The following is a 22,488-nucleotide window of genomic DNA, read 5'->3' on the forward strand; positions in this document are numbered from 1 at the left end:
ATCCAGAAAGATGAGGTGTGCCCGGGTCCCCGATGCACAGCCAGCGCTACACTGCCGTTTAGACCACCTGTGCACGGAATCCGGCCTGATCCTTCGGGGATGGGAAAGTTTTCTTGCGGGGCGAGTGCCCGTAATACTGGCACTCCACATGAAGATCAAACTTGTGAAGACTTCCCATGATGGTCCTGACCGCAGGAGGGCCGACCGTGGCCATGTTCCGCACGAAGCTTGTTACCGGTGATGAGGTCTACATTGCCCATTATGTTCCCGAGAACCTCGAGCAGTCAGTAATGCGGACGCCTGGAGGCTGTCTGCGTCCACAGCTCCAGCGGTCCCCCCAGACATGGCCTGGCATAGTGCTAGTCGTCCCACACCTCAGGGAGGCGAGGTTATAAACTCTTAAATGATCCATTATAAAAATAAACGAGAGCACTGAAAGGCTTACACAAAGCATGCCGCGTCGATCACGTCACCTTGAAATATAAATGTTGAGTAAAACTTACCGGGTATTAAAGTTAAGGGAAAATGTGAGCATGCGGTGAGGAACTTTGAGTACAGAAGCAAAGTATTGTGTCACTACAGAGTAGAGGTGGGAAGTGTATCGGGGTGAGGGTGGGGAGTTGACACGACACCAACGCCTTCTATGGCAGATCCATTTTAGCAAAGAGATCAGTTTGATTATGTGTGAAGAGTGTGAGTGCCAGAGAGGCCTTCCGAGCCTGTGGTCCAGTCTCCCCAAGATGAGACCACAGATAAAACTGTCCTTGCGGTCCTGTTCAGCTTGCCACAATATAAATGTTCGTCCAATAACTAGTTTTTATTGACCATCATCGCTGACCTTTGTTATGTTGTGGGCTCTACCTCTCTGTACACAGACAGACGGTAGATGTCTGTCTACCCATATACACAGACAGGTTATTACTTTGCTCCTGATCGTTATTACTAGGTCAAGACACTGTGGTCAAGACACTGTGAGGGGCGTGGCTAGAGGCGTGGTCAGAATCGAATAAGGGGCGTGTGTGAATGCAAATGATCTTGTGTGTGTATTTGCGTGAGCATCTTGGGCAGTAGACCATAACATACCGCGCGGGTGTGTGTGAGAGGGTCGAGGAGAAGAGTGTTCCACGCCCCTATATACCTCAACCTCTCACGTGCTGGACCGGGAGAGGAGAGAGAGGTACTGGATGCTCTTCCTGTCAGTGCTGTTGCTGATGATGCTGCTGTTGCTGATGATGCTGCTGATGATGATGCTGTTGCTTGTACCAGGAGTAACTCTGCTTACCTGAGCCTTCCGGTCAACCATAACTTTGTGGTGGTAGTGGTCTCTCCGACGCTCTCCTCCGCTGGTGGGTGGTTGAGGAGGGGGAGGATTTTGCCGCGGTTAGGGACAGGTTCTTGTTGTGGTTGGTTCAGTTAGGATTTTGGTATAATCTCTGCGATTATGGTTGGTCCGCTTGGGTTAGTCCAGCCTCCTGCCGGGGCACTGTCCGGCCCAGGAGTGATGTCCCCCCTCCTGCCGGGGCACTGTCCGGCCCAGGAGTGATGTCTCCCTCCTGCCGGGGCACTGTCCGGCCCAGGAGTGATGTCCCCCTCACAACTTCACCTCACTTGTAGCCTGCTTCAGACTATCTTTTCTTCCCTGCCGGTTATTTCCTTCCTCGTGACTATTGGCTACGGTGTTTCGACCCTAGTTATTGCCCTGAGTGCTGTCTGGTTCTCTCCCCTGGCTGTTCTGAGGTTCTCCCTACAACCCGTTCTCACACTTTCTTATAGTCAATATTGACTTATTTAATAAGTGCAAATGTGACATACTAATTTATTGTGAATATTTTAGTTTACCTTGAAAAGCTTCATAGAAAACACCGACCTCACCTAACCTTCTTAGTATGTTAAGATAAGCATCTTATTGCTTCGTAATTACAATTATTACTTAACCTATACCTATAATTGGTTAAGTAATAATTGTAATTACGAAGCAATAAGATGCTTATCTTAACATACTAAGAAGGTTAGGTAAGGTCGGTGTTTTCTATAAAGCTTTTCAAGGTAAACTAAAATATTCACAATAAATTAGTATGTCACATATGCACTTATTTAGTAAGTCAATATTGACTGTAAGAAAGTGCGAGAACGGGTTGCACTCCCTGGCTTTCTGTTATGTACGGTTCTTCGTGTAAACTGCATTTTTTTCTTAATTTTTTTTCCTCCTTCCTGGTGCCTTTCTCCCGTTCTTCTTTCTTCCATATTACTTTTCCAAACTTTGTTCGTTGTCTCTACTTCCCTTCTTCCCGTCGTCTTGTTCCTCCTCTCCTTCTTCTCCTCACTCCCCCAGCCCCCCCCTCACTCCCCCAGCCCCCCCCTCACTCCCCCAGCCCCCCTCACTCCCCAGCCCCCCCCCCTTCACTCCCTAGCCCCCCCTCACTCCCCCTCCCCAGCCCCCCTCACTCCCCCAGCCCCCCCCCCCCTCACTCCACCTGGCCGATACTGAATTATCTTCCTCGCTAATAATGAAAAAAAAAAATCGCCTGCGTATTTTATTGGTGCGCGCACCTCCTTGTCCTTATTGGTGCGCGCACCTCCTTGTCCTTATTGCGATTGGCCAGTGCCTTAACTTTTTTGTGTATTTTCTTTATTGGCTGTAGATATGAGGCGGTGCCGGATTGGTCGACACTTCTGTTGCGTGATTGGCTCTCCGTGTAGGCTTCTGTGTAGTGTGTTTCTCACGGTGTTCCTCATCGGTCAAGTTCTAGTCTGTCAAGTTCTAGTCTGTCAGGTCACGTGTTTTGCTGTCACACTTGGTCAGCCGTAGCGCAGTGGGCTCACAACCGATTATTACAGGGTTTGATTTCCCTATTACAACCCCCTTCTCGCCTAACTTGTTCCAACCGTGTACCACTCTGTTTGCGAAAGTGAATTTTCTTATATTTCTTCGGCATCTGTGTTTAGCTAGTTACTAGTTTGCTAAACACAGGTAGGTGTGTGTGTGTGTGTGTGTGTGTGTGTGTGTGTGTGTGTGTGTGTGTGTGTGTGTGTGTGTGTGTGTGTGTGTGTGTGTGTGTGTGAAACAAGAAATTACTGAAGCTCTTTCTTGTTAATCCAAACATCTTCAGAAGGATGAACACACAACACTGAGAAGGGAAATACATAACCAGGAAAAGAAAGGCTACTTTTGAGGTGGAATCCCCAGGTCTTTATAACAAGGATTCCTGGAAGATCAAGAACAAGGTGACACTACAGAAGGACTCTTGACCAATACATGTCACTTCCTACAACTAATGTGTATTACAAAGATCTTTTTTGGTTTTCTCCGCCTCATATGTAACCTCCCTTTTCCTGCGTATATATTTCCCTCCACAGTGTTCTGTTGTTCATACTTGTGAAGATGTGTTGATTAACACGAAAGTGCTCAAGCAGTTTAGTGTTTTAGTTTCCCTTCCTCGTTATACGTTATATATATATATATATATATATATATATATATATATATATATATATATATATATATATATATAATATGCAGAATAACCACATGTGAAAAATAGAAAATGCTTAACGTGTTTTCGGCTAATTCGCCTTCATCAGGGCAAAGTAGATTCTACTTTGATTCTTCTTTGCTCTGATGATGGCGAATTAGCCGAAAACGCGTTAAGCATTTTCTATTTTTCACATGTGGTTATTCTGCATACTTGGATCAGTGTTTTTGTGATCATTGGTGCATATATATATATATATATATATAATATATATATATATATATTGTGCATATACTCTGGCAAAGACAATAAGCCAAGTCAGTACTAGGCAGTTCTGGTGTGTTTTCACTTTGAGGAATTGGAAAACATGTTTACATGCTCTTGACTGAAGACAAATGGCTTCTTAAGCTGGGGGATGTGATGCCCAGGGGGAGAGTACGCAGCATCCAAGCCTCACACCTCCATCTTGAGGCAATTACCAGGTATAACATTGTTTCTTTCCTTCCCCCCAAGCGCTCAGCGGGTATTAAGCTAGGAGTGTTCGGCGTCTCTCACTGCTCTTAAGAAAACGTGCTCAGTATATTATGCGGATTTTGTTAGTAAATAAGAGCGGGATTTGGCCACTGGGGTGAGGGGAGAGGGGGAGTGGTACCCCTGGGTGGGGTTCAAGCAAATTTATTGAGACAATAAGATACACATGACCAGACCACACACTGGAAGGTGAGGGGACGACGACGACGTTTCGGTCCGTCCTGGACCATTCTCAAGTAGATTTGTGAGAATGTCAGTCGACTTGAGAATGGTCCAGGACGGACCGAAACGTTGTCGTCCCTTTACCTTCTAGTGTGTGGTCTGGTCAACTTACTTTAGCCACGTTATTGTGACTCATCGCCTGCAAGATACACATCTCAAAAGGATAGAGTAACTTAGGCTAGTTCTACCTTCTTCTAGCCCTAGTGTAGGTTGTGTGGTGTCAAAGGCGAGGTTGTCTATCTCCCACTGCTTGCTTCCCACTGACAAATGTCGAGTGTGACCACATATCATATGTAAATAAATATATAAATGTGGAGTATGACTCTTGAGTATAACCAAGGTATATTATCGTTTAGTACCTGATATATTGTGTTCATCTTTTGACTTTTGATTGTTGTGCTTCACGGGCTCTTGAAGGTGTGAGTGGAGGTGGCTTCTAGGAGTGCGTCTTTCGGAGCTCTCCAGCTGGTCGCTCGTACAGGGTGCGGGGGTAGTTCCTCGTGTGGCTCTGACGCGATTGTGCTGCCTGATTCTTGATGCTATCCTGCACTTTCTCTTAATTTTCAATTGTTCTATTTTCTGCCTTTTCCGCTGCCACCACCTGTCATCATCTCTGCCACCGCCTGCCACCATACCTGCCACCATACCTGCCACCACCTGTCATCATCTCTGCCACCGCCTGCCACCATACCTGCCACCATACCTGCCACCACCTGTCATCATCTCTGCCACCACCTGCCACCATACCTGCCACCATACCTGCCACCACCTGTCATCATCTCTGCCACCGCCTGCCACCATACCTGCCACCGCCTGCCACCATACCTGCCACCACCTGTCATCATCTCTGCCACCACCTGCCACCATACCTGCCACCGCCTGCCACCATACCTGCCACCGCCTGCCACCATACCTGCCACCACCTGTCATCATCTCTGACACCGCCTGCCACCATACCTGCCACCGCCTGCCACCATACCTGCCACCGCCTGCCACCATACCTGCCACCATACCTGCCACCATACCTGCCACCACCTGTCATCATCTCTGCCACCACCTGTCATCATCTCTGCCACCACCTGCCATCATACCTGCCACCGCCTGCCACCATACCTGCCACCGCCTGCCACCATACCTGCCACCATACCTGCCACCGCCTGCCACCATACCTGCCACCATACCTGCCACCATACCTGCCACCGCCTGCCACCATACCTGCCACCATACCTGACACCATACCTGCCACCATACCTGCCACCGCCTGCCACCATACCTGCCACCATACCTGACACCATACCTGCCACCACCTGTCATCATCTCTGCCACCGCCTGCCACCATACCTGCCACCACCTGTCATCATCTCTGCCACCGCCTGCCACCATACCTGCCACCGCCTGCCACCACCTGCCACCACCTGCCACCGCCTGCCACCACCTGCCATCACCTGCCACCACCTGCCACCACCTGCCACCACCTGCCACCACCTGCCATCACCTGCCACCACCTGCCATCACCTGCCATCACCTGCCACCACCTGCCATCACCTGCCACCGCCTGCCACCACCTGCCACCACCTGCCACCACCTGCCACCACCTGCCACCACCTGCCACCACCTGCCACCACCTGCCACCACCTGCCACCACCTGCCACCACCTGCCATCACCTGCCATCACCTGCCACCACCTGCCATCACCTGCCACCGCCTGCCACCACCTGCCACCACCTGCCACCACCTGCCACCACCTGCCATCACCTGCCATCACCTGCCACCACCTGCCATCACCTGCCACCGCCTGCCACCACCTGCCACCACCTGCCACCACCTGCCACCATACCTGCCACCATACCTGCCACCACCTGCCACCACCTGCCACCGCCTGCCACCACCTGCCACCATACCTGCCACCACCTGCCACCATACCTGCCACCACCTGCCACCACCTGCCACCACCTGCCACCACCTGCAGAGCGAAGGAATTTAACCACTTCCCGGAGAGATATTTTCCATGGACGCGTAAACGACTTAATCTTCAAAAAGATTTTTTCCACCTTGTCTTTACGTGACTGAGGCTCCCCAGGCCGAGGCTCCCCAGGCCGAGGCTCCCCAGGCCGAGGCTCCCCAGGCCGAGGCTCCCCAGGTCGAGGCTCCCCAGGTCGAGGCTCCCCAGGCCGAGGCTCCCCAGGCCGAGGCTCCCCAGGCCGAGGCTCCCCAGGCCGAGGCTCCCCAGGCCGAGGCTCCCCAGGCCGAGGCTCCCCAGGCCGAGGCTCCCCAGGTCGAGGCTCCCCAGGCCGAGGCTCCCCAGGCCGAGGCTCCCCAGGCCGAGGCTCCCCAGGCCGAGGCTCCCCAGGCCGAGGCTCCCCAGGCCGAGGCTCCCCAGGCCGAGGCTCCCCAGGCCGAGGCTCCCCAGGCCGAGGCTCCCCAGGCCGAGGCTCCCCAGGCCGAGGCTCCCCAGCCCGAGGCTCCCCAGGCCGAGGCTCCCCAGGCCGAGGCTCCCCAGGCCGAGGCTCCCCAGGACGAGGCTCCCCAGGCCGAGGCTCCCCAGGCCGAGGCTCCCCAGGCCGAGGCTCCCCAGGCCGAGGCTCCCCAGGCCGAGGCTCCCCAGGCCGAGGCTCCCCAGGCCGAGGCTCCCCAGGCCGAGGCTCCCCAGGCCGAGGCTCCCCAGGCCGAGGCTCCCCAGGCCGAGGCTCCCCAGGTCGAGGCTCCCCAGGTCGAGGCTCCCCAGGTCGAGGCTCCCCAGGCCGAGGCTCCCCAGGCCGAGGCTCCCCAGGTCGAGGCTCCCCAGGCCGAGGCTCCCCAGGCCGAGGCTCCCCAGGCCGAGGCTCCCCAGGCCGAGGCTCCCCAGGCCGAGGCTCCCCAGGCCGAGGCTCCCCAGGCCGAGGCTCCCCAGGCCGAGGCTCCCCAGGCCGAGGCTCCCCAGGCCGAGGCTCCCCAGGCCGAGGCTCCCCAGGTCGAGGCTCCCCAGGTCGAGGCTCCCCAGGCCGAGGCTCCCCAGGCCGAGGCTCCCCAGGCCGAGGCTCCCCAGGCCGAGGCTCCCCAGGCCGAGGCTCCCCAGGCCGAGGCTCCCCAGGTCGAGGCTCCCCAGGTCGAGGCTCCCCAGGCCGAGGCTCCCCAGGCCGAGGCTCCCCAGGCCGAGGCTCCCCAGGTCGAGGCTCCCCAGGCCGAGGCTCCCCAGGCCGAGGCTCCCCAGGCCGAGGCTCCCCAGGCCGAGGCTCCCCAGGCCGAGGCTCCCCAGGTCGAGGCTCCCCAGGTCGAGGCTCCCCAGGTCGAGGCTCCCCAGGTCGAGGCTCCCCAGGCCGAGGCTCCCCAGGCCGAGGCTCCCCAGGCCGAGGCTCCCCAGGCCGTGTAGTACACCCCCCGCTCCCTGTGTAGTACTCCTCCACTCCCTGTGTAGTACTCCCCCCACTCCCTGTGTAGTACTCCCCCCACTCCCTGTGTAGTACTCCCCCCCCACTCCCTGTGTAGTACTCCTCCACTCCCTGTGTAGTACTCCCCCCCCCACTCCCTGTGTAGTACTCCCCCCCCCCCACTCCCTGTGTAGTACTCCCCCCCCCCACTCCCTGTGTAGTACTCCCCCCCCCACTCCCTGTGTAGTACTCCTCCACTCCCTGTGTAGTACTCCCCCCCCCCCACTCCCTGTGTAGTACTCCCCCCCCCCCCACTCCCTGTGTAGTACTCCCCCCCCCTCCACTCCCTGTGTAGTACTCCCCCCCCCCCACTCCCTGTGTAGTACTCCTCCACTCCCTGTGTAGTACTCCCCCCCCACTCCCTGTGTAGTACTCCTCCACTCCCTGTACAATCCGCTTTTATCTCATCTTCTTCAATTGTCTTTTTAACCTGAAAAATTGTTCGACATTTGCCAAGATTACGGCCATCTTCCACAAGCACCAGTCATCTCCTCCTCCAACCTGAAATCACCAACCACCTAAAAAAAATATATATATATCTCCGTCATTTCCAAAACTCACACGTCATCATTAAAAAAATCCTTCGGCGTCTCCAAAAAAAATTCCCTCCGAAAGACCACCTCCAAAAATATCCTCCCTCCATTACAAAAAATTATTAAAATCTCCAAAAATATCCGACAAAAATTACTAGTGTTCTGATTGATATGTCGTTATATAGTTTTATTTAAAACACAGGGTCGTTGTATAGTTTTATTTAAAACACAGGGTCGTTGTATAGTTTTATTTAAAACACAGCGTCGTTGTATAGTTTTATTTAAAACACAGGGTCGTTGTATAGTTTTATTTAAAACACAGGGTCGTTGTATAGTTTTATTTAAAACACAGCGTCGTTGTATAGTTTTATTTAAAACACAGGGTCGTTGTATAGTTTCATTTAAAACACAGGGTCGTTGTATAGTTTTATTTAAAACACAGCGTCGTTGTATAGTTTTATTTAAAACACAGGGTCGTTGTATAGTTTCATTTAAAACACAGGGTCGTTATATAGTTTTATTTAAAACACAGCGTCGTTGTATAGTTTTATTTAAAACACAGGGTCGTTATATAGTTTTATTTAAAACACAGCGTCGCTATATAGTGCCCTTTAAGGCTATCTAGGGTTTTTTCTCACCTTGTGATATCATAGGGTCATTCCACTCCTGCTTCTTTACGATTCCTTGTCAGCTGCCTGTGTGTGTGTGTGTGTGTGTGTGTGTGTGTGTATCAGAGAGAGAGAGAGAGAGAGAGAGGCCAGCACAGGTTCCTGGCCTCCTACCACTGGCTGCCGCCCCGCCCTATCATATAAGAGGGTGTGCTTACTCCTTTATGGTAACCAATGCTACAAATGCAATCTATTATGGAAACTAATGGCGGACAAAACTGTACGTTTTCGACTCGATAGGTTAGGTGGATTGTTTAACTCCGTTACACTGGTTAGGTGGTGGGTTCAGTATTTATGGCTATGCTAATTTCAACAAGGTTACAGCCCCGCTCCTGTGCCGGGTAAAGTCCACTACGGGCTGTACTAACCGCATCCCCTCCTGCTCGTCTTGCCTGGTCTACTGAACTGTTGCTGGATGTGTCAGGTAGCGAGGTTGTTTCTATAATAATCTGTGTAAGGGAGTGTGGCAGACGATGGTTCCTCTGAATCTCTCCTTCTTGATTAACCATTACCTTAAGGTCTGCTACGAATAATGCTTATATAACCATATCTGCGTATCTTGTATCGACACCTTTTTCAGCCTTTGTTTTCCAATCTCATAGGTATTAATGGTATTTAATGTACATAGAGTCCATCCCTTATTACTGGAGACCGGTGAGGCCCGTGTTGAAACAATATATTCTACCCGGGAGCTCCTGTTATGACTTGTATTGCATCGTCTTGAATGACCTCAAGTGAGCGTCGCTGCCTGCGGCCTTGCGCGTCGCTACGTCACAACTGGTGGCTCTTCCTTCCTTCATTGCGTGGTACAGTATCTGTGGTACTGACACGCACCGTACCACAATATCTCTGTGGTACGGTGCCGGGTACCGCCACCCCTCATGTCCGTCCTGCCGACCGCTCTCGCCCGCTGCGGCAGTCTTGGCACATACTCATCTCTTATCAGGTCACAGGTCGAGGGAATTTTGTCCAGCCCATGATGCCTAGCGACTAATTCAAGTCGATTGAGAACATATTATAACACAGTTAAAACAAAACCTTGTGTAGCCACTGTAATGGTGTGTGGTGCCCACAGGTAAGGTGGAACGGTTGTGGGCGTGGTGAAGAGAGGCCGCCCAGGAGAAATGAGAGAGACACACAGAATGGCACCTGTGCGAGCAGGTGTGTACAGGGAGACAGGTGTGTACCGGGAGACAGGTGTGTACAAGAGCGACCCGAGGTGCAAGTGACCGCTGCTCCTTCCCTCTCAAAGCAACTGGCAGGAGAGGCCGCTTAACTTCAGTAGTGCTGAAATAGGATAAATTGGGGATGAGGGACCCACGTGCAGGAAGAAAATGGGCAGATGTGAAGCGAGGGAAAACTGAGGCAGATGTGGGGAAAAATTAGGAGAAAAATATAATTATTTGAAGGGAAGAAATGAACAGATGTAGGGAGGGAAAAAAAGGCAGATATTGAGGAAGAAAAGAGGCCTAAGGGGAGGTGTGAAGGGGGTTTGAAGTGAGGGGGGAAAAAAGTGCCGGACTTTGGGTAAGAAATGGGGTAAATGTAAGGGGGAAAAAAAGGTTAGATGGGGCGGGTAGAATAGAGGCAAACGTTGAAATGGAAGCCGTGCGTAGATGTATGAAAACGAGAGGTAGATATGGTAGAGCATGGGGGTAGATATAGAAAAACAGAGTGCAGATGAGGGGAACAAAATAAGGTAGATGGAAAGAAATGGATGGACTGTTGAAATGGGTAGATTATTAAAAAAGGGAATTGATTATGTGAAGATAATGAGTAGATTATGGAAAATACAGAAAGTAGATGAAGATAAAAAAATATAATAGACGAGACAAAATGTGTAATTGAGGGGAAATATAATGGGTAGATTATGGAAAGCAAGGGGGTAGAGGAACATAAAAGGGATAGATGATGGACAGAAAGGGGGAGGGGGTAGATAAGAGCAAGAAAAGGGGTAGATGGAGGTGGGAAAAAAAGGTGCAGCTAGCAGGACACTCCCAGACATCATTTCTGGAAATGATGCACTTAACGATTGTTTAACAAACCTCGCATTGATTATTGGCTATAACTCAGGTGTGGGGGGGGTACACCAGGTGTAGGAGTAGTGAGGGAGGCGGCAGACAGCAGGTGTGGGAGTAGTGAGGCAGGCGGCAGACAGCAGGTGTGGGAGTAGTGAGGGAGACAGCAGGTGTGGGAGTAGTGAGGGAGACAGCAGGTGTGGGAGTAGTGAGGGAGACAGCAGGTGTGGGAGTAGTGAGGCAGGCGGCAGACAGCAGGTGTGGGAGTAGTGAGGGAGACAGCAGGTGTGGGAGTAGTGAGGGAGACAGCAGGTGTGGGAGTAGTGAGGGAGACAGCAGGTGTGGGAGTAGTGAGGGAGACAGCAGGTGTGGGAGTAGTGAGGCAGGAGGCAGACAGCAGGTGTGGGAGTAGTGAGGCAGGCGGCAGACAGCAGGTGTGGGAGTAGTGAGGGAGACAGCAGGTGTGGGAGTAGTGAGGCAGGCGGCAGACAGCAGGTGTGGGAGTAGTGAGGGAGACAGCAGGTGTGGGAGTAGTGAGGCAGGCGGCAGACAGCAGGTGTGGGAGTAGTGAGGGAGACAGCAGGTGTGGGAGAAGTGAGGCAGGCGGCAGACAGCAGGTGTGGGAGTAGTGAAGCAGTATGTAACCCCATAAATGTGTTTAATATTTCGCATACAGAGAGATTTCAGTCACATAGGATATTAGTGTCGCCAGACAGTCGACTCTTGACAATTAAAAAGTCACACCTACAGAGATTTGATCGTCAGGGGTTGAGTAGGGGTCAGGTGGTGACCTTGCTTCCTGCTAAGCTGATAATTGCAACCAGTTAGATGTGTCTTTCCATCAAACAAGCCGCTGTCTTAAGCGGTAGGTAGATAGCCAGAGGCTATCTCCTTGGTAGACGGAGCTTAGCTCTCGGTTCCCCCATAAATACCCGTGGAACTGTACATTTGTAACATTGAGCACGACAACGATAGATAGATCAATTGTTGAGAGATTTCCGCAGACAGATTAGACCTGTCCCCAGGCCGGGTGGGGGGGGGGGGGGGGGACTGTCAGACAGAACCCTCCCCCTTCTCTATCAAACTTAGTCTCAGAGACTTTGGTGAGTGAACTTGTAAGGTTGATACCTGGTTGATACCTGGTTGTTGGGGTTCTAGGAGTTCTTCTACTCCCCAAGCCCGCCCCGAGGCCAGGCTTGACTTGTGAGAGTTTGGTCCACCAGGCTAACCCCCATATTGACGTATATTGTGATATCAACTTAGGTGTTGAGTGATTCTTACGGGCCGTCAGCCGTAGGTGCTCTCAGTTTCTTGTCTGGTGACTCGGATATGTGTATTAATGTTGACATATTAAACATCAAGTGAAATGGGTGAATTATGATACCTATGATAGTAAATATATATGTGATTAACTTATTTTTGTAAATTATCTTTAATTTTGATCTCTAGATCTTGGATTTGAATTGAAATTGAAATTGAAACAAGTTTATTGAGGTAAAATACACACAAAGGGGTGAGGTAGCTCAAGCTATTCTCACCCCGTTCAATACAACGTGTTAATACATACATAGACACACATCACAAATAAACATATTACCAAACATTGAGAGATAAACACACATAAAGTTCCTCCTTCACAAGTAGTATGGTATCAGACGTACACACAAATACTTTTATGACCTAGGTATACTGTATAGACAATTTATCTTGGATTTTGGAAGGTAGAGTGGAGAGCACTCTCAAGTTTATTGGGTTAAGATTTTGACATAAAGGTTCTTGGTCTTACGAGGACATGCTCACAGTTGATACGTGATAACAATAGATAATATTTTTGTGCAGACAAGTTCCATTCCTTGTCTCGTATACAAGTAACTTTGAATGGATGGTGGCAGCAACCTTCTACTTTCTGCTCTTCTACTTTCTATCTTTCTACTATTCTACGTTATTTTCTACTATGCTAGCACTTTTACTTTCTATTCTTCTACTTTCCTTGATCTCGTTTTCTCTGTCATTCAAATTCCTTCTCTTCTGACCACTCTTCCTCACTCCTCCCTCCCACCTCTCTTCCTCCCTCCCACATCTCTACCTCCCTCACCCTTTCTTCTTGTTTTTCCGTCATTTACCAATACGCTTCAAGGTCACGGGGTCACTCCCCTCCGCTGGTCACTACCCTCCGCTGGTCACTCCCCTCCGCTGGTCACTCCCCTCCGCTGGTCACTCCCCTCCGCTGGTCACTACCCTCCGCTGGTCACTACCCTCCGCTGGTCACTACCCTCCGCTGGTCACTCCCCTCCGCTAGTCACTACCCTCCGCTGGTCACTACCCTCCGCTGCTTTAAACGTTGCTAACAACATCGTTCATCACAATACTCGCAATTTAACTGTCAAGGCTAATAATCACTAACTCGATCATCGACCGGATTATTTACTTCTCTCATTATTGTGTGGTGAAGGGGGGGATGGTGAACGGTGAAGGGGGGATGGTGAACAAGCAGAACACTCCATAAAGAACACCTTGAACACAGTACAACAGGTAAGAACACTGTTGAACTCGGGTTCAACACAACAGGAATCAAAATTCGCATTCATGTATAAACAACAGAACAACGCCAGACTGCCATTATCACACCACACTAACATAACTACACGTGTACAGCACGCCTGCCATCCCTCCCTCACGCCTGCCATCCCTCCCTCACGCCTGCCATCCCTCCCTCACGCCTGCCATCCCCCCCTCACGCCTGCCATCCCTCCCTCACGCCTGCCATCCCTCCCTCACGCCTGCCATCCCTCCCTCACGCCTGCCATCCCCCCCTCACGCCTGCCATCCCTCCCTCACGCCTGCCATCCCTCCCTCACGCCTGCCATCCCCCCCTCACGCCTGCCATCCCTCCCTCACGCCTGCCATCCCCCCCTCACACCTGCCATCCCTCCCTCACGCCTGCCATCCCCCCCTCACGCCTGCCATCCCTCCCTCACGCCTGCCATCCCTCCCTCACGCCTGCCATCCCCCCCTCACGCCTGCCATCCCTCCCTCACGCCTGCCATCCCCTCTACTACCAATCAAAACAAAACCAACATGTTGAAACTAAATGCAGTGCAAAAATTAACCAGAGAGAGAGAGAGAGAGAGCCAGAGAGAGCCAGAGAGAGCCAGAGAGAGAGCCAGAGAGCCAGAGAGCCAGAGAGAGAGAGCCAGAGCCTCCCCCTGAACCTAACCAACTACCAGAGAGTCCAAGAGCTCAGGAACCCACTAAGCAAACAAGCACTCCGGTATCAGCCCACCACAGCCCTCCCCCTTACTGTGGCTCTCACTCTCTCCTTAACTTCACCTCCTCCGCCCTCACCCACCTTGCTCAAGGTGGTCAGGGACCCCGCCCCAGGCCGTCCTTTACTTTACATTACAGAGGCATTTGCATTGTGTGCGTGTGTGCGCGCGCGTGTGTATGTATGTATGTATGTACTCACCTAGTTGTACTCACCTAGTTGTGTTTGCGGGGGTTGAGCTCTGGCTCTTTGGTCCCGCCTCTCAACCGTCAATCAACAGGTGTACAGGTTCCTGAGCCTATCGGGCTCTATCATATCTACACTTGAAACTGTGTATGGAGTCAGCCTCCACGACATTGCTTCCTAATGCATTCCATTTGTCAACCACTCTGACACTAAAAAAGTTCTTTCTAATATCTCTGTGGCTCATTTGGGCACTCAGTTTCCACCTGTGTCCCCTAGTGCGTGTGCCCCTTGTGTTAAATAGCCTGTCTTTATCTACCCTGTCGATTCCCTTGAGAATCTTGAATGTGGTGATCATGTCCCCCCTAACTCTTCTGTCTTCCAACGAAGTGAGGTTCATTTCCCGTAGTCTCTCCTCGTAGCTCGTACATACATATGTATGTATGTATGTGTATACAGGGACACCAGCGCTACTTCCGGCGGCTGCCGATGGCGGCGCTGCTGTAACAAATGCTATAAAACGCAGCGCAGCATAGTGATCAGATGTTGTATGTAGGGAGCTTCTAGGAGAGAGGGGAGAGAGAGAGGGGGGGGAGAGGAACACGTGGGGAAGGAGAGGGGGAGTGAGAGACACCTGCCACTGCCTCTACACAACCCCCCATCAAAAGACTTGTAAAGACATCAACGCTGCCACCACCCTGAGTTGAGTCTGTAGAGGGGAGAGAGAGAGAGAGGGGGGGAGAGGAACACGTGGGGAAGGAGAGGGGGAGTGAGAGACACCTGCCACTGCCTCTACACAACCCCCCACCAAAAGACTTGTAAAGACATCAACGCTGCCACCACCCTGAGTTGAGTCTGTAGAGGGGAGAGAGAGAGAGAGGGGGGGAGAGGAACACGTGGGGAAGGAGAGGGGGAGTGAGAGACACCTGCCACTGCCTCTACACAACCCCCCATCAATAGACTTGTACAGACATCAACGCTGCCACCACCCTGAGTTGAGACTGTAGTTCTTATACAACAATTTCCGGATCAGGAACTGGGAAGCGACCCGGCATGGGGAAATTAGATCTTAATACTCGTCCTGGCTAGATGGCTGGCAGGTGCGTGGCCATGGCTAGCTGTGGCCATGGCTAGATGTGGCCCTGGCTAGATGTGGCCATGGCTAGATGTGGCCATGGCTAGATGTGGCCATGGCTAGATGTGGCCATGGCTAGATGTGGCCATGGCTAGATGTGGCCATGGCTAGATGTGGCCATGGCTAGCTGTGGCCATGGCTAGATGTGGCCCTGGCTAGATGTGGCCATGGCTAGATGTGGCCATGGCTAGATGTGGCCCTGGCTAGATGTGGCCCTGGCAAGCTGTGGCCCTGGCTAGATGTGGCCCTGGCTAGATGTGGCCCTGGCTAGATGTGGCCATGGCTAGATGTGGCCATGGCTAGATGTGGCCATGGCTAGATGTGGCCATGGCTAGCTGTGGCCATGGCTAGCTGTGGCCATGGCTAGCTGTGGCCATGGCTAGATGTGGCCATGGCTTGCTGTGGCCATGGCTAGCTGTGGCCATGGCTAGCTGTGGCCATGGCTAGATGTGGCCATGGCTAGATGTGGCCATGGCTAGATGTGGCCCTGGCTAGATGTGGCCATGGCTAGCTGTGGCCCTGGCTAGCTGTGGCCCTGGCTAGCTGTGGCCATGGCTAGCTGTGGCCCTGGCAAGCTGTGGCCCTGGCTAGATGTGGCCCTGGCTAGCTGTGGCCATGGCTAGATGTGGCCCTGGCTAGCTGTGGCCCTGGCAAGCTGTGGCCCTGGCTAGATGTGGCCCTGGCTAGCTGTGGCCATGGCTAGATGTGGCCATGGCTAGCTGTGGCCCTGGCTAGATGTGGCCATGGCTAGATGTGGCCATGGCTAGCTGTGGCCATGGCTAGATGTGGCCATGGCTAGATGTGGCCATGGCTAGATGTGGCCATGGCTAGATGCAAAGACTTGTGGGCTTCGCACCTCAAATAACTCTCAATACCACTTATGATTCACTTTAGCTGGGGGGAATCGAATCCTAAGCTCCGGACACTAGAGTCCATTGATCTGGACTCACCCGGGAAGGAATAAATGATAATTAGGGACACTAGAACCAGAGTTCAAGAGCCGGTTAGCCCACTAGGATGTTGGCACACCAAAATGGGTTGAGCTTAAACAGTAGTTTATTTAATTACCTCAACGAGGTATCCTGACTATGGTCCCCTAATTGAGGGGATCAACAGAATTGATGATGTACGTGATAGGGACGAGGGCAGTACTTACAACCATAGTGACCTTCACTGTACAATGGTGTTGATGCTCTGTCCTCATAGGTCTGTGCAACCCCCCCCTCCCCCCCCTCCCCCCCCTCCCCCCCCTCCCCCCCCCTCCCCCCCCCCCCTCCACCCCCCTCCACCCCCCTCCCTCCCCCCCTCCCCCCCGGCTACTCTGTGATTCCATGTTTTATATAACTGTTGCTGGCCGTGTGAGGTAATGTGCTGTCTTCTGATTCTGATTAGTAGTCACAAGCGGATTAGCAAGACAACTTGTATATCTGTATGATATACAAGCTATATACAACGATATATCTATCGTTGTATATCTGACAACGTCCTTATCCTCCTATACGCTTGACCTGATCTGGCCTGGCCGAAGTTTGCACCTGTAGTAGGTGAGAGCTCTCTTTGTCTACTGATAGGTATGTTCCTCTGTTATATGATCTTCTGTTCTCATGAAATACTGCAGCGGTACATCCACCTGCTGTGGGAAGCTTCATAGCTTCCAGGGGCCAGATTCACGAAGCAGTAACGCAAGTACTTACGAACGTGTACATCTTTCCTCAATCTTTGACGGCTTTGGTTACATTTATTAAACAGTTTACAAGCATGAAAACTTGCCAATCAACTGTTGTTATTGTTATAAACAGCCTCCTGGTGCTTCGGAGCTCATTAACTGTTTAATAATTGTAAACAAAGCCGCTAAAGATTAAGAAAAGATGTACAGGTTCGTAAGTACTTGTGTAACTGCTTCGTGAATCTGGCCCCAGAATAAGAAAAAAAACATAATCGACTAGATCAATTTTGATCGTAGGCGACACATATGCGTATCGCTGAGACAGAATGCATCAAGCATTTATGGTTTTGATTATATATTAATCAGTGACAGTGTCAGACCACGGAGGAAAATTGAAACAGGAATTTCCTTAAGTACTTCCGTATATTAATACATCTTCAGAAGAACTTCTTCTGATGTATTAATATACGAAAGTACTTAAGGAAATTCCTGTTTCAATTTTCCTCCGTGGTCTGACACTGTCACATTTTTAATCACGTGTTTATTTTCGTGATTAACACACACATTAATCAGTGCATGAGCGAAGCACTATGATTTTGTTTATAATAATAACCTAGCTTGTTATCCAGGCTCGTAAACTGTTTGGGAAATGATAACGAAGCCTCCGTGGTGATTAAAAGATGAACAGGTTTCGTAAATGATTGTGTAAATGTTTGAAGAAGTTGGGTCTCGGGTCCCTCTGCCTGGTATATATATTATAACACTTAAAGGAGGTGTCCTCACACACTAGTGGCGCTATGTGGAATGACAACACCCTCTGTGGCTCGGGAACACTTTACTCAACACCCTGTGTGGCTGGGGAACGCTTTACTCAACACCCTGTGTGGCTGGGGAACGCTTTACTCAACACCCTGTGTGGCTGGGGAACGCTTTACTCAACACCCTGTGTGGCTGGGGAACGCTTTACTCAACACCCTGTGTGGCTGGGGAACACTTTACTCAACACCCTGTGTGGCTGGGGAACACTTTACTCAACACCCTGTGTGGCTGGGGAACACTTTACTCAACACCCTGTGTGGCTGGGGAACACTTTACTCAACACCCTGTGTGGCTGGGGAACGCTTTACTCAACACCCTGTGTGGCTCGGGAACGCTTGACTCGACACCCTGTGTGGCTGGGGAACGCTTTACTCAACACCCTGTGTGGCTCGGGAACGCTTGACTCGACACCCTGTGTGGCTGGGGAACGCTTTACTCAACACCCTGTGTGGCTCGGGAACACTTGACTCGACACCCAGTGTAGCTCGGGAACGCTTGACTCGACACCCAGTGTAGCTCGGGAACGCTTGACTCGACACCCTGTGTGGCTCGGGAACGCTTGACTCGACACCCTGTGTGGCTCGGGAACGCTTGACTCGACACCCAGTGTAGCTCGGGAACGCTTGACTCGACACCCTGTGTGGCTCGGGAACGCTTGACTCGACACCCTGTGTGGCTGGGGAACGCTTTACTCAACACCCTGTGTGGCTCGGGAACGCTTGACTCGACACCCTGTGTGGCTCGGGAACGCTTGACTCGACACCCTGTGTGGCTCGGGAACGCTTGACTCGACACCCAGTGTAGCTCGGGAACGCTTGACTCGACACCCAGTGTAGCTCGGGAACGCTTTACTCAACACCCTGTGTGGCTGGGGAACGCTTTACTCAACACCCTGTGTGGCTGGGGAACGCTTTACTCAACACCCTGTGTGGCTGGGGAACGCTTTACTCAACACCCTGTGTGGCTGGGGAACGCTTTACTCAACACCCTGTGTGGCTGGGGAACGCTTTACTCAACACCCTGTGTGGCTGGGGAACGCTTTACTCAACACCCTGTGTGGCTGGGGAACGCTTTACTCAACACCCTGTGTGGCTGGGGAACGCTTTACTCAACACCCTGTGTGGCTGGGGAACGCTTTACTCAACACCCTGTGTGGCTGGGGAACACTTTACTCAACACCCTGTGTGGCTGGGGAACGCTTTACTCAACACCCTGTGTGGCTGGGGAACGCTTTACTCAACACCCTGTGTGGCTGGGGAACGCTTTACTCAACACCCTGTGTGGCTGGGGAACGCTTTACTCAACACCCTGTGTGGCTGGGGAACGCTTTACTCAACACCCTGTGTGGCTGGGGAACGCTTTACTCGGAGTTTCGTCGGAGTGAAGTGACTTGTGAAGTAACTGCCTGAAGACTGGACACTAAGAGATTGTTGTTGTTGTTAAAGATTTAGCTATTCAGGACGAAGTGTCCATGTAGCACGGGCTATGGTGAGCCCGTAACACTAAGAGATGGTTCTGGCCCAGTAACTCACTCGTAACACCCAGACGGGGACCATGGCAAGACAGGCTGGCCACAGGGGCGTGTGTACCGAGGTACTGACTTGAGGACGCTGGCGGCGGAGGACTCTTGCAGCCGGAACTGGTCTGAGTACCCTCAGGCGCTGGTCGGTACTTTCTCCTCCCTTCCTCACTCCCCTCTTCTACCCTGCCTCCCTTTCCCCTCGATCTCCTCTCACTCCCCTATCGCTCCGTCCCTCACGCTGCCTTCTTCTCCTACCTCTGACTCTATTTTTAATTCCCCTTTCCGCCATGTCTTATTTCTCCCCTCAAACGCCACCTCGCACTCAATCCTTTCACACTGTGTATCCTTCTATCTTACACGCACACACACACACACACGCGCACGCACCGTGAGCACGCAGCCTCTACATGGAACCCTCGCATGATAAGGCAGCTGAAACAACTAGAAAATGTCGAAAGATATGTATCAAAGACCCGTTCCTGAGCAGAGGGGCATGAGCTGCTAGGAAAGACTAGGAGGCCTGGCCGGTGCTAGAGACGTGGCCAAGTAGACTGTGGCAGACCAAGAGGTGCTTCAAGGTGCCTCCACACACCAATCTCGTATCTAAGGAGAGAGTTCTCAGGTGTGAGTCGTTGCCTTCAAGTATTGTTAGGAAGACGGAACTAGGTGCCGATGCCCCGACCACACAAGCTCATTTAGGTGAGTTGGTCTAGGTGAGCACACTCACGCACCCCACTCACGCACCCACACACGCACCCACTCACGCACCCACTCACGCACAGGTAATCTGGCCGGAGCGGGAGTTTATTGATCAACAAAGAACAGTCACATTGCAGAGGTTTAGTTCACTGGATTTTTCCCCTCATCCACGAACGCGTTTTCATCCTGTCTTCACCCTCCGTTGTTATAGATTCAGCTACTCGGAACAAGTTCCAAGTAGCACGGGCTATGGCGAGCCCGTAGGTCATCCCTCCTTATTATCGTTCTTATATATTCGTTACCACCTTCTTTCGCCTCATTTTAGTGTTGCTTTACATGTCGTGTCGATCTTCCTCGTTATCTTATTCCTCTTCGTTGTCACCTTCGTTATCGTCCTGCTGGTGTTACTGAGTTTTGTATTCATCAGCCTCATCGCCTTCCTCATCCTTATACTCATCTTCATCCTTGCATCATTTTCTGACTTCCTGCCATCCTCCTCATCCATCCTTCTTCCCATCTTCCTCATCGTGTCTTCCTCGAAGCCTTTCTCTTCTCCCTTCTTCATTATTATGGTCCTCATAATCCCAGCCGCCCACGTCCACAGTAGCACCTACAGTACCGCCCACAGTAGCACCCACAGTACCGCCCACAGTAGCACCCACAGTAGCGCCCACAGTAACACCCACAGTACCACCCACGCCCACAGTAGCACCCACAGTAGCGCCCACAGTAACACCCACAGTACCACCCACGCCCACAGTACCACCCACAGTACCGCCCTCGCCCACAGTAGCACCCACGCCCACAGTACCACCCACAGTACCGCCCACGCCAAATAAAGGTCCCTCGACACGCCTCTTCCCCATATTATAATTACAGTTTGTCTTTCTGGCGCCTGTTTATATTTCAACCCGTTCTCGCAAATTTAATGTCAATATTGACTTATTAAATATGTGCATAGGTGACATACTAAACATAATAGTTTCCCTTGAAAAGCTTCATAGAAAACACCGACCTTACCTAACCTACTTAGTATGTTAAAATAAGCATCTTATAGCTTCGTAATTACAATTGTTACTTAACCTATTATAGGTATAGGTTAGGTAATAATTGTAATTACGAAGCAATAAGGTGCTTATCTTAACATACTAAGTAGGTTAGGTAAGGTCGGTGTTTTCTATGAAGCTTTTCAAGGGAAACTATTATGTTAAGTATGTCACCTATGCACATATTTAATAAGTCAATATTGACTTATTAAATTTGCGAGAACGGGTTGTATATTTGTGTAATGATTGTGATTGATATGTCATAATTGTAACTCATTTATACTGATGAATTTTGACTCATCGGTTTGTTATCTTGACTCTTTGCTGACTCAGACTTTATTCATAAACACTAGTACAGTTATAATTGGTAAAGTGTTTATAAGAAGTAGTGTACAGCGGGACCAAAGAGCTAGAGCTCAACCCCCGCAAGCACAACTAGGTTATCTTGAGATGAGTGTCTTTTTAGTGTCCCCGCGGCCCGGTCTTCGACCAGGCCTCCACCCCCAGGAAGTAGCCCGTGACAGCTGACTAACACCCAGGTACCTATTTTACTGCTAGGTAACAGGGGCATAGGGTGAATGAAGCTCTGCCCATTGTGTCTAGCCAGCGCCCGGGATCGAACCCGGGACCACAGGATCACAAGACCAGTGTGCTGTCCGCTCGGCCGACCGGCTCCCCGGCGAGGCGAGTTAGTCCCCTCACAGATACAAGTCCTTACAACACTGGCCGGACTAACACATGTGTAGCGGTCTACATCACAACACTGGCCGGACTAACACATGTGTAGCGGTCTACATCACAACACTGGCTGGACTAAACACGTGTGTAGCAGCCTAAATCACAACACTGGCCGGACTAAACACGTGTGTAGCGGCCTAAATCACAACACTGGCCGGACTAAACACGTGTGTAGCGGCCTAAATCACAACACTGGCCGGACTAAACACGTGTGTAGCGGCCTAAATCACAACACTGGCCGGACTAAACACGTGTGTAGCGGCCTAAATCACAACACTGGCCGGACTAAACACGTGTGTAGCGGCCTAAATCACAACACTGGCCGGACTAAACACGTGTGTAGCAGCCTAAATCACAACACTGGCCGGACTAAACACGTGTGTAGCAGCCTAAATCACAACACTGGCCGGACTAAACACGTGTGTAGCGGCCTAAATCATATATTTTAAGGAGAGTGACCTTTTGTTACCAGTTTGAAGGAGGATAATGTTGTTAAAACACAGGTGAGGAAAAACATTTGACCAAGGGAGCCGGTCGGCCGAGCGGACAGCACGGTGGACTTG

At 51.4% G+C, this 22,488-nt stretch overlaps 2 protein-coding genes across 4 annotated transcripts in view; both read left to right on the forward strand.

Annotated features, from left to right (window-relative positions):
- Positions 1 to 22,488, forward strand: part of LOC123747267 (protein SSUH2 homolog) — a 411,115-nt gene that overhangs the window by 317,248 nt on the left and 71,379 nt on the right. The gene's annotated exons all lie outside the window — the stretch shown is intronic.
- On the forward strand, positions 213 to 7,575 carry LOC138359898 (fibrous sheath CABYR-binding protein-like). The gene is made up of 2 exons (XM_069319721.1): positions 213 to 287; positions 6,307 to 7,575. The coding sequence occupies exons 1-2, from the start codon at positions 213 to 215 to the stop codon at positions 7,573 to 7,575; spliced, it is 1,344 nt and encodes a 447-aa protein (XP_069175822.1).

The sequence above is a fragment of the Procambarus clarkii genome, chromosome 94 (assembly GCF_040958095.1).
Source record: "Procambarus clarkii isolate CNS0578487 chromosome 94, FALCON_Pclarkii_2.0, whole genome shotgun sequence".
Taxonomy (NCBI): Eukaryota; Metazoa; Arthropoda; class Malacostraca; order Decapoda; family Cambaridae; genus Procambarus; species Procambarus clarkii.

Excerpts from the sequence above, each read along its gene's own strand:
- LOC138359898 (XM_069319721.1), top strand. The coding sequence starts at position 213 with ATGTTCCGCACGAAGCTTGTTACCGGTGATGAGGTCTACATTGCCCAT. Across the intron at positions 288-6,306 it reads CCGAGAACCTCGAGCAGTCA|GCCGAGGCTCCCCAGGCCGA; the intron begins GTAATGCGGACG and ends GAGGCTCCCCAG.